The 11,803-nt window shown below is 39.7% G+C and overlaps 2 protein-coding genes across 2 annotated transcripts in view; one reads left to right on the top strand and one right to left on the bottom strand.

Moving 5' to 3' along the window:
* The first annotated feature begins 215 nt into the window (after positions 1-215).
* mrpl33 (mitochondrial ribosomal protein L33) lies at positions 216-2,651 on the top strand. Its single transcript, XM_007575417.2, has 4 exons — positions 216-346; positions 644-662; positions 1,664-1,770; positions 2,342-2,651. The coding sequence occupies exons 1-4, from the start codon at positions 325-327 to the stop codon at positions 2,389-2,391; spliced, it is 198 nt and encodes a 65-aa protein (XP_007575479.1). The 5' UTR covers positions 216-324; the 3' UTR covers positions 2,392-2,651.
* The window catches only part of rbks (ribokinase), a 35,426-nt gene continuing 26,028 nt past the window's right edge, over positions 2,406-11,803 (bottom strand). Inside the window, exon 9 of the mRNA XM_007575425.2 lies at positions 2,406-2,906. Coding sequence (XP_007575487.1) covers positions 2,733-2,906 — 174 coding nt within the window. The 3' untranslated portion in view covers positions 2,406-2,732. The remainder of the gene's footprint in view (positions 2,907-11,803) is intronic.

The following is an 11,803-nucleotide window of genomic DNA, read 5'->3' as shown; positions in this document are numbered from 1 at the left end:
AGCTATTTTTTCTTATCCCCTTCTTAGCAGTTAGTGAAATATTTCCATTAGTTTTTAGATCTGTTTTCTCTTAATGGTGATGGAGTTGTAAAACATTTTTACAAATGTTAAGTTCTCGCACATAACATTAAGCTCACTGAATATATCCTCGTTTAAGACGAGTATGCTTGCTGTACTCCCTCAATGATGCTCTGCTGTACTGCGCCTTTAAGAGATACCGGAAGTGCCTTTCTTGCACTGGATGTACAACACTTCAATGTGACCCCTGTTGATACTAACTTATTTGTTCACGTTATCTTCGTAAAGTAAATTTAAAAAAAAAAAATGTTTCTTACCAGCGTGAACTGTGAGTATGAAAGACATAATATAGAGTTTCTGGTTTTAGTCTTCGCTCTGAAATTTGCTTATTGTTTACGGCAACATTTACACCACATTTACGCGTTAAAGTTAGCATAATCTCTGAGATATAGCTTGATGGATATTCACACTGATTCTTTAAATGCAGCTTTTACTTACACTACAAATATGTAGGCTGGTCTAACTATTTATTCACAGCTAAGGAGACTGAAAAATAGGATAAACACGTTGTTTTTCTTGAGTAAAGCTTGTTATTAAAGTCAACATGTTCTGTTCTTTTTTTCAGTGGCTAAAGCAAAATCCAAGTAAGTGAAACGATTGTTTATATTTAAAGCGTTGAGATGTTGACACATACTCATCATAGATACGAATGCCATTTTGTAACGAGTAAATTATTTTTTTCGGATCTACGAAGGGTAAAAATGATGCATGCAATTATTAACATTTACAGGCTGCACTCCGAACGCACATTTTTGTTGCCACCACTAAACATCTGACATGATTTCCTGAGACCGACTGTTTTTTAAGCATAGCCCATCAATTTTCGTCAGGTCAGATCATTCTTGATCACTGACTTGGCCAAATATCAACACCAGATTGGATGTGTGGTTTCTTTATTCTGTTGGAAAACACAAATATGTCCACGTTTTAGCTCTCGAGCTGCTAATTTGAGACGAAGTTGAAACATTTAGAAGCATCCCTCCTTCCAAGTCATCAAATTCTTTTTGTTGATATGTTTCAGCACCCCTGAACCACTACCCCACATGTTGATGGTGCCACCACCATGCTTGGCAGTTGCTACTTTCCCAAAGTGTACAAATCTAGCTAAACTTCTTGTTAAATCATTATTTAATTAATTTAGACATTCATTGTCCTGGGTTTGCCAAGGAAATGTTTTTTTTCATGCTAGGAAAGAGAAACAAGCAAATTCGGTCAATCATGATCACCAACTGGTGGTTGTCAAGCCTCTTGTTTGTGATTTTGCCAAATTAAAGCAAATAAAAAAAATATGTTGTTGATTATGTTTATTTTGTTGAGCCTGCTTAGGAAGTTTTCAACTAGGTTATAATAAAATCACAAATAATTCAGATAATTCAGATTTATGACCACATCTGGTTGCTTTTGCTGTTGCCTTTGGTATAATAATTTGGAAAAAGGAACAGTTCAGTTAATGAATAAAAGATGAAAATTAATGTCCTTCATGTCCACGATGAGTGTGTAAACTTCTGACCAAAGTTAAATATGGGTTAAATCTGCAGTGTTCAAAGACATTGGTAATGTATCCACCCGTTTCTTTTTCCCTCAGGACCATCTTGGTGCAGATGGTAAGCGCTGCTGGGACAGGATACTTCTTTAACACGAAGAGGAATCGGCTCAGAGAGAAACTGGTGCTGCGAAAACATGACCCGTTTGGTAAGCTGAGACCTAACCTGGAACTAGTTTGCTGGTTTGGTTCACAAACAATTCCATGTGTAATACCAAAGGTGAGGAAGAGTTCTTCCTTCAAAAGCACCTTTAGGAAGTCCAATATCCATATTCTCCTCTCCCTTAACCATACCACTGGATTATGCAGAGAATGTGGTTTCCCAATTTTCCTCGCAAAAAAGTACATTAATGTCCTAAATGCAGCATGCGTCGCACTGAGTCTGTGCTGGATTTGTCTGCATTATTGTCGCTGTACCTATGGATTTTATTTAATAAACTTGATAAGAGAGCATCATAGTACATGCCGTTGGTTGATTTTATTATTTTTTTTATTGATTCAAGTTGTGGGAGTTACTACATTTGATGGATTTAAGGAATACAAAGAATAAAAAAAGGACCAGCTGATCAAAGAGAAAACATTGATTGGTGAATCTGCGATTCCATTTCAACCACGAAATTCCAGCAGAAGAACTTAATTTACTGAGCTTGTGTTATTTTTATTTCCAGTGCTGAGTCCTGATTTCTCATCCTGTTTCATTCTGTTTCTCTGTCACTGCAGTGAAGAAGCACGTCTTATTCTTTGAGAAGAAGAAAATCAGATCGATTTAATACAACAATGAATATGGACATGTTATGAACAGTTTTATTTACACGGATTATACAGAGCATTAGCTGGAAGACGATTCTGATTGGCTGCTGTTTAATGGAAGAGCTCAAGAATTGATCAAAACATCTGCAGAAGAGTTCAACATGAAGAAGAAAGGACCAGCAACAAGCTTCCTGTTGTATCAAATATGTCAAATTGTTATTTTCGAATACGTGTGAAATTTTGTCAGTTTGGGTTAATTCAATAAATTATGTCCACTAAATACATTGTTTTGAGTTTCTTAGTGCAGCTGTGAGTTCAGAGGTTTCAGTCAATTAAGACACGGTTCAGTTAGAGAAATGTCTCAGAACAGATCGGCCGGCAGGTCCCGTTTGAACGGGAATGACGTCTGGGTGCCGACGGCCTGCACGCTCACCGCTGCCACCTGATTGGCTCTGCGTGCCATCTCCTCCAGAGGCATGTCAGGGTGGTGAGCCAGGTAAAACGCCAGCGCTCCGATGAAACTGTCGCCAGCTCCCTGAAGAGGAACAAAAACACAAATGAACAATCAAACCAGTGAGAATTATTTCACTGGGTGCAAAATGAAGTGGAGCCAAGCTACTGGTGATGCTTAAGTGTTTTACTGGTGATCAGAGGTGATGGTTTAATATGTACTATTTGTTTTTATAATTGTGATAAAGGCTAAAAGGTCCAAACTAATATTTATTGTGCAGTTTAAGGGATAAGACTGCTTCAGTTTTTTTTCCAGATATTTAATATCCTTCAAATTAGCTTTAATTTGATTTTTATTTAATGAAAGGAGTAGTTGAAAGTCTATCCAATTAGCAAAATTGTAAACATCACATTATCCTCCAACTTCTAATCATTTTTGGGAAATCCTCAAAGATGATTTGTTTTTGCCTCCAATTCTCTGCAAAAAGTTTCCCATTATGCCATTTTACCAAATGCACCAGAAAACAAGGGTTCCAACATATTCCTTAAAAATTGTATGAAATGCAGTGATTTCTTGGAATATTTTCTAATATTTAAATAATACGCTGGACAGTTCTCAGCCTAATTTCAGCAGTCTCTACAATCTCCGTAGATGTTTTCTCTGCTTTCTTAAGCAGGCAGCTTTCAACAACAACAACACGTGTCTTTCAGGAAGCTTTCTGGATGCTTTCCGTTGCAGATTTTTCAGGAAAAATTCAATTGGAAGAAACTCTGCTCCGGATCCAGAAATCACTAGCAGAGCTATGCTCAGCAGCCACTTTATTAGATACCCCTGTTTAATCGCTAGTTGTCACAGATTGCAACTCAGCCAATCACATGGCAGTAATTCAATGTATTTAGTCATCTAGAGTTCATAAAGACAACTTGCTGAAGTTGGAAATGAGCATCAGAATGGAGAAGAAAGAAGATTTAGGTTTGCTTAAGTGTGTCAAAAGACTGAGCTGCAGTTGTGTAAAAAAAAACACAAAAAAAACAGCCTTGCTGATATCATATGTCAGATGAAAATAACTCAAACTCGATTAATCAAGCCTCACAACCAGGAGATGCAAAACACCATCTCTGAACGCGTAACATTGAAGCTGATGGGTCCCAGTTGCAGAAAGCCAGACCAGTTACAACTCCAGTCAGCTAAGAACAGGAAACAGAGGCTACAATTCACACAGGCTCCTCAAAATTTCAGAATAACAGATCAGAAAAAGGATACCTGTTGAGAAGCTGGTGTGAATAACAATATAGGATTCAGTTTGGTTAATTCTTTACATATAGTAAGACATTGCACAACAGTAACTGTAAATTACTAAGAGGCGATGTGGGCTTTTCACATCTAAAGTGATTAATTGTGTATTTTAAATTGGAAAATTGATTAATTTGATTTCTACACTTTGTAAAATCTCTTTTTCACACCACTTCCCCCATAAAAATGTAATGTTTCTACATTAAAAATCACACAAAGGATGCCTTCAGGATTTTTTTTTTCTCTCTATGGCCTTTGAGCGTCTGTTCAACAGTCATCACATTTGCACAAACCTGTGGTGTAAACATTTTATCAGCAGTAGAAAACAACTTAACGGTTTTAGACCAGCTATTTTCAGAGGAGAGAAAATGGAAAAAGCTGAAATTTAACAGCATGAAAACAAAACGGAGAGGCTTGAACAGTAGGGGGTGCTGTGGCATTTATCTGCTTCTTCGTTTGCACTCCATAAACCTACAACCAGTTATAAAAAAAAATAAATAAATAAAAGGAGGGGAGAGAATGTCTCAGTCAGCTTTTTCTGCACTAAACATCATTGAGAACTTTGTCATTTAATGCTTTATTTTTAAATATTAAACTGAAAAATGAGTTTTGATTTAGTTTAATAATGGATTGTTTTTTACTGACAACTTTGCTAAAAATGGTCAAGTTATTACATCAGAAATATTTCATAATAATATATTATTAAAATAAATATGGCAGCACAACTTTGTAAAAAGAATGAATTTAAAGTTGAAAAATAAAAAGGGTGCTTTATTAACTGTTTACAGAAACATGTGGCTTCACTGTAACAGGCAGCAGTTTTGGTATTACCTCATAAATCGTCCCTTTTTCCATCTTGCTCTATTGATAAAGACGGAATGTGCTGTCTACGCCCTGGAGGGGGTTGTCTGGTGTAAGGGAGGTGGGGGTGCGCTGATGGGAAAAGGAGCAGTGGTATGTAGGGACACGCTCATGTTTAACCGCAAACGGCCCCCCGACGCTGGTTCTCACAAGCCCATGCCATTACTCATCACCACAGCTCTGAGGAGTTCACTGCACTCCGTCTTCAATCTTCAGAGTAACTCTTTTGTCTGGGGATAAGTCAAGGAGGCAGGGTAAAAACCACCAATCGTGACCCGGTCAGAGAGGAGGAAGGTTCTGACAAGCTCCTGTGTTCCCAGCATTCACAAATGGTGCTGATTTGACATTTAAAAGGCCGTTATTACTGCTCCCCCCGCCCCCCATCCCCCTCTGCGTGGAGTGCAGGGATGCTGGAAAGAGTGAGATCAGAGACGAAACATTTCACAGGCCCGTTGGATTTCCACGTTTAAACCCACGGAGTGTTTATGTCTGTCTTTCAGCTGGAACCAGGCCATTCTGCAGCCAGTGTTTGGAGGCTGGACTCTGCAGGAGACAGCCCCCGTGTTTCGGATCTGGACCCTCTCCCAGGCAAATGTGTCATGGCTGACACTGGGATGCTACTTGAGTGGATTTGGGCAATTCTCTGCTGTAAAGCATATTGGAAAGGACAGGTTGGGCGATGCGACCACAGAAACAAGAAGATCTTAATCTCTGTCATCGTGACAGAGTTATTTATTTAACCTCAGCCCTGTTTATGATTCACAGTCTAATACACCTGTTGTCGTGTCAGTAATCTGCCTTCGAATCCCTTTTAAAACAACTGGCTTTGTCTATTAACACTGTGACAAGGTGGGGTTGGAACAGGTTTCTGTTAGCTAAAAGACAAATCTCTCTGGTATTTAAAAAGGAATCTATATTTTAATACTATACTAACATTTATTAGGACAAGTATGACAACTAATTATAGAGATATGGACAAATATTTGGCAAGGTTGTGTAAAACACGGTGAACTAAATTTACCATTTGTTGCAGACACTTAATCCCCCGCTGAAAAGTTAAATAAAATTGGTTTAGTTTTAACGTCTAATATTAAAACATTATTATTTTTTTCATAAAATCACAGGCGAGACACGTATTGGTTCCCGAAACAAACCTTGTTAAAGGAAAGTAACTAAAGCCATTTTTATTTTTAGCTTACGTTTGCCCCGGGTTATAAATATGGCACCACAGAGAGGCCATTTTTTTTTAGAAACTGGACAGGATCGACGTTTGTCTCACCTCCTTTACCACCTCCTTCACTGTCCAGTGAGCAGGACAGTGAGGGAGGTAAAATCTCACTGTCAGAGAACTGCAGCAAAGAAGTTACCAAGTTTCCATAGCAACTATTGGACACCATCTATATACCATATATCATGCTTAGTAGGCATGCAATAAAAAGCCTGTCCTGTCCTACTTCAGCAAGCAAAAACATGGAGTTTGTTGAACTCTGGGACTTTGTGCTTTGGCTGTATGAGACTAAGACTGAACCTTTAGGCAATAAACATCACAGGTTGTGTTCAGTGTAATGAAAATGTTTGAATGTGCTAAATAAACTGCACCTTCCACCTACTGTTAAGCATGATACCAGGACTCTGGGTCATGGCAATGGTGCAAAGGGTTCTCTCTATATCTATAAACCTTGTAAAGATATTACAGGAAAACACACAAAGTATTATCACATTAGCACAGTAACTGAGTTCAAGATAAAGAGCTGGCAGGAGTACCCAACTCGAATAAATAGTGCTATTGATACATACTTATCAGAGGCGTATTGGCAGTGCATGCTGTCTTACGTTATAGTGGAAATTTTGATCAGGAAACTAGAATAATAACAAAGTGCTGCACCACAGATTCCATCTGAGTGTGATCCCTTCACTTTCCATCAAAGAAGTAACACTTTCTTTTAAAGTGGTTTTGTTCAAAAGTTCTTCAGGTATTCTTAAAGGCTTAGTTTAAAACTTTTGCACAGCACTAGATAACAAGAGTTGGACAGAATAATGGAATAAGGAGGTTTTGTGAAACTCGTCGACGTCAATATATTGGGAACTTAAAAACGACTGTATTTGTATGTTTCAAAATCTTTAAAGCTGTTAAGTGCCACTTTACAGAAGCTGGAAAGAAGTAGGCCATTAGCCATTTTAGTACAACTTAATAGTAAGAGAATAAAATGGATAAACCACGACTGTTAAATCCCAATAGCGGTAGAGCAGGCAGCACATTTATTGGCCATTGGTCTGAGGTGGTGCAGCCTGGGGTTCGAGCATGTCTTCTGTCTTAGCACATTTCCTGACTGATTGCTGAAGTGCACTGGAATAAATTAGAGAGATTCAAACTGAGATTGGAGTAGACTGAATATCTCATTGTAAGAAAAAAAAAAAAAAACGGGCCTGTTATATATTACCAGAATTAATGCTGCTGACTAAACTGAAACAAACTGATTCACCACTTTAAGGAACTGGAAAAAAAAATAAAAATAAAAAAAAAATAAGAAGAGTGACTTTGTCAGAATCAGAATCCAGCCTAAATGACCGAGGAGAACCATTAAACCTTCCTCTGTCTTAAAAATGAAGTTTCCTTCACTGAGACTGGCATCTGACGCTCCTGGATCAGCTGAATGAAGCTCAACGAGGATGACAAGCGCTACCCCCTTCAGCTCCCCACCAATGCCCTCGACACACTTTGGCGAAGGTTAGATCTGGAGTCCTGTCAGTCAAATGACACAAGCACTTTCTGCGGACGAGCCGTGATGCTTTTATTGGTTGGCCCCGTCCATCGTGTCTTGACCTCCGCTGCCTTTCCTCTGCCTCTTCTCTGCCTCTTCTCTGCTCTGAAGTAGAAATGTATGATGGCAGGCTTACGAGATTAACAAAGTGTGCTTCGAGAACTTTTCTGCAGCACAGTTAATTCTCAATACTTCCCATGGAGCTGAATCCCAGCCAAGTTGTCGTATTCATACATACTGGGAGTCATTCATTAATCAATGTTTTTTTTTTTTTTTAATGTCAAAACATGGTGGTGGGTAGCATTGTGATTTGAAAGTGAGGTTTTCAAAAAAAGGTAGATGAAATTCTAAACTGTTATAAACTCAGAGCAGTTTTTGACCAAAACCTTCCAGGTGACTTACAGATTTTTATCACAACTTCTCTAGAGAGTAGTTAAAGTTGAAAGTTTTCCAGATTGCCTTTATCTGGACTCCAGGACTATATGACAGTTAATACAACCACATCACTGGAAAACAAAAGAGAAATTAATGATGACAGTAAATCAGCGGGTTCTTAAAATACGCAGGTATATGCAATTCCCCACTAACTGATTTTCTCTTGAGCTCTGCACAACATAATGTCGCAATAAAGGTGGAAAAGTTTGAAATCACACATTATGGTCTAACTTCCACGTCGCAAAAATCTGTAAGTCTCTTTAACAGTGTTGTGCAAACATTTTTACATGTATATGGATTTCTAGGTCCAGAAGCTTCTGTACAATTTACTCAACAATGGGATGCAGATGCAGCTACTGAAAATCCCCAGAGATTTTCGAAAAGTCTGTAGCGTCTTACAGAAGCACAGCAGAGTGTGCTTGGAATAAAGAAGTACAGTGGAACATGTCACACAAGCAGCAGTTGTTGTTCTGGCTGCAGACAAAGGCGAGCACAGAGAGAGAAGTTTTATAATCAGAAGAGAACTGGATGCGCCCACATGTTTTGACTGACATGAGATCTTTGCAGAAACGAAGCACTTGGATGCCACAGCAGTCGCCAGTGAGAACTTATAGAAAATGCAGATTTGAAAAAAAAAATAAATAAAAAATAAAAAATAAAAAAACTGAACCTTTCCAGCCTCCACAGCTCCCCTCTGAGATCCTGCCTGCCGTTCCTGGGTGACAGATGGAGCTGTGTTCAGTTAACTCCTAGCTTACTGCCTCTGTCAATGGAGGGCTCCCCGGGGAGAACGGAGACCAACTGAGGGGCAGCAGTGACTCACATCGGCTTTCGCGCCCGGAAGCTTCCTGTGGCACTCGGCCGAGGACTCTGAAGTGACGAGGGAGGAGGACTCAGAGATCAAACACACATTTAATTAGACCAATTAGGCCCCTCACAGGTTTGATCCCTCCTCTGTGCTTTATCTAAGCCCTCTTCCATGAACAACCCAGAATGACTGACGTGGCTATGAAGTGGCAGAGGTATGGTCTGACATCTGTATTACTGAGCAGCAGATGGTGGGTCACGTAAAGCCCACCATGCATGATGATGTGGCAAAATACCATAACCAGGAGGTATTCCCTTGCTTCAGTCTTCCAGGAAGGAATCTGTACTTTCAATCCTGCTCTCTTTGGAGAAGACTGGGAACAATTGGCTTCACCGGACCCACCGGACTACTGTAATGTCTGGCTTAGACAGGACTGTCTACCTTTTGGACCTCCCAGGACAGTGGAAACCAGGCCCACCCAAGTCCTGCAGGAGCAAAGTAGCTCTGTGTGAGTGTTTGTGCTCCATCCACACGAAACTGGCCAGACTCTGTTCTCAGCGAGGGAAACCTGAACTCAATTTGAGACAAAAGCGACGGGGGAGCCCCAGAGTTGGATGATTTGCTTTGTTATTCATCCAGATTCATGGCCCTGACTCAGACCATAATTGCTCCTCCTGTGTAAAGTGTTATTCAGACAGATGCAGAAGGGGAAGATGATGAAACAGTGTGTGTGAGAAGGGCGGCAAATGCATTCATACTCGATTACCCACAATGGAACGTTGAAAACACGAAAATAAGAGGTAAAGCAACTTCAAGTATGGACATAGGAAGTCTAGACACTTTCTAATCAAGCACTTAAAAAGACAGAACCAGAGATGCTTGGAAAAGTAAAGTGACAGGAAGGACTCAAGTGCTCCAAATAAGATCCCTAGGCTCAAAGATTTGTCATGAAGTGTGTTTATGAGTTGTATTTAAAGGCAGTCAGCATCTCCTGTAGTTAGCAGCCAGAGTGAATCTTCTTTCAACTGTACTGTTTTTCATCTGTAACTGGATTTGCACCGACTCTTGAAAACATGGATCAAAATCCCTTCCAGACTTATTTAGGAAAGGATAATTCTGTGTTTCAATTATGTAGTAGTTCTGCAATAAAACGACCCAGAACCCTACAATCTATCCATAACCCAGCCACTTAGCACAACAGAATGAAGTTGTTTGATTGGGGGGGAAAAGTGTTTTAACAACTAATGCAACAATAATACTGTGGTTTTCTACAGCTGCTTGGATGGTTGAAAATAACGCTTGATTTGGCACTCTTATGATGTTAACTCGACTCTTTCATGAGGAGTTTTCTCTAATTCTCCAAACAGAGACTGCTCTGACTCCCCTTACCCTGAAGATATTGATAGTTCATAACCTACCCCATGTTTTTTTACTCTTTAAAATAACCAAATTTTCCCTTTGATTAGAGTTTGTTGTGCCACCTGCGGTGCAAAGCAGAACAGTAGCCTGGCTAAAAGTTGCGAGAAACCGCAGCTGAGTCAGCGAGTTGTTGTTCGTAGTTGAATTTATACTTCACAATAGTTCTTTAAAAAGTCTTAGTCTTGCAAGAGATAATCATCAGCAAGCGGATTGCATCATCGGGACAAGTGAGTGATAACCTGTTAAATTTTTTGCCTCGGTGAAAAAAGGCAAAACAAAAACAAAAACAAAAGAGGACTTACTGGAAGAGGGATTATGATGTCCAAAAAGACTTAAACACAATGAGATTTATGGGCCTATCAAAGAACAGAAGAAATGGGTAATGGGGGCATGCAAGCAGGCCCGACCGCAGCTTTCTGCTGACTGGTGCAGGCCTGAGAGGTGAGTCATGGAAGAGAGGCTGAGGGGGGTTCGAGGGCCATTATGAGGGTTAGTGGTGGTAACAGACTGAGCGAAATCGGGGGGGTTAATTCTTGGAAAGTGACGAGTAGATGCTGCTGTACACTTCAGATGCGAACACGCAAGCCTTGTCACTTTTTATTTGTTGCTTTTTCCTCTCTGTCACAATATCTGCTGCGGTTTAAGTGTACATCTCGGTACGCTGTAAAAAAAAAATGTTTAGCTCCAGTTTAAGAAAATGACTGCAAAGTAAAAGTCCCAAAGGAAAGTATTATGCACTGAACCATTGCACAAACAATAATCCCCTTTCTCTCAGGTCTGATTGAAGATGTGATTAACACCGCTGTGCGATGACGTGCTTGGCTTGTGCAACGCAGACCTCACAAAACCCTCAGTGGCAGGAAACATCGAGCCCAGGCTTGTGTGACGAAAACAAGCCACAGAGGCCGGTGTGAAATGACTCAACGACTCTTTTAAAGATTAGAGGAAGCTGATGGTGGTCACCACATCCACACATAAATCTACCAGAGCAACGGATTAGTGTTCGTCTGAGGTGAAGAGGCAGAAAAAGCAAGTGTGAATCTGAAGATGTCCTGTTTAGGAGGATAAACTAACCTGTCAGATTTCATATGACAGTCGCAAAACTTAACTACAAAGTCTTCCATTTAATTGTTTAGTTTTCTTAGTTAGGTGGAAAGCATCAGTACTCTCTGGTGCTGAGATACTTGTGGTAATATTAAAAAACAGCTGAGCTCAGAGCTGACAATACTTACAGTAATTTAAAAAGAAGTTGCCATCTAAAATGATTATTTAATTTTCATGTGCTCTTAGTTATTGCTGAGGGTGTCATCGAAACTGATTGAACAAATTTCGGTAACACTTTATTTGAAGGGGGGTGAATAAGACTGACATGACACTGTCATAAACATGACATAACACCTGTC

The sequence above is a fragment of the Poecilia formosa genome, unplaced genomic scaffold, assembly GCF_000485575.1.
Source record: "Poecilia formosa unplaced genomic scaffold, Poecilia_formosa-5.1.2 Scaffold8, whole genome shotgun sequence".
Classification (NCBI taxonomy): domain Eukaryota; kingdom Metazoa; phylum Chordata; class Actinopteri; order Cyprinodontiformes; family Poeciliidae; genus Poecilia; species Poecilia formosa.
Note: the sequence above shows the minus strand (reverse complement) of the source record. Positions and strands in the feature narration are given on the sequence as shown.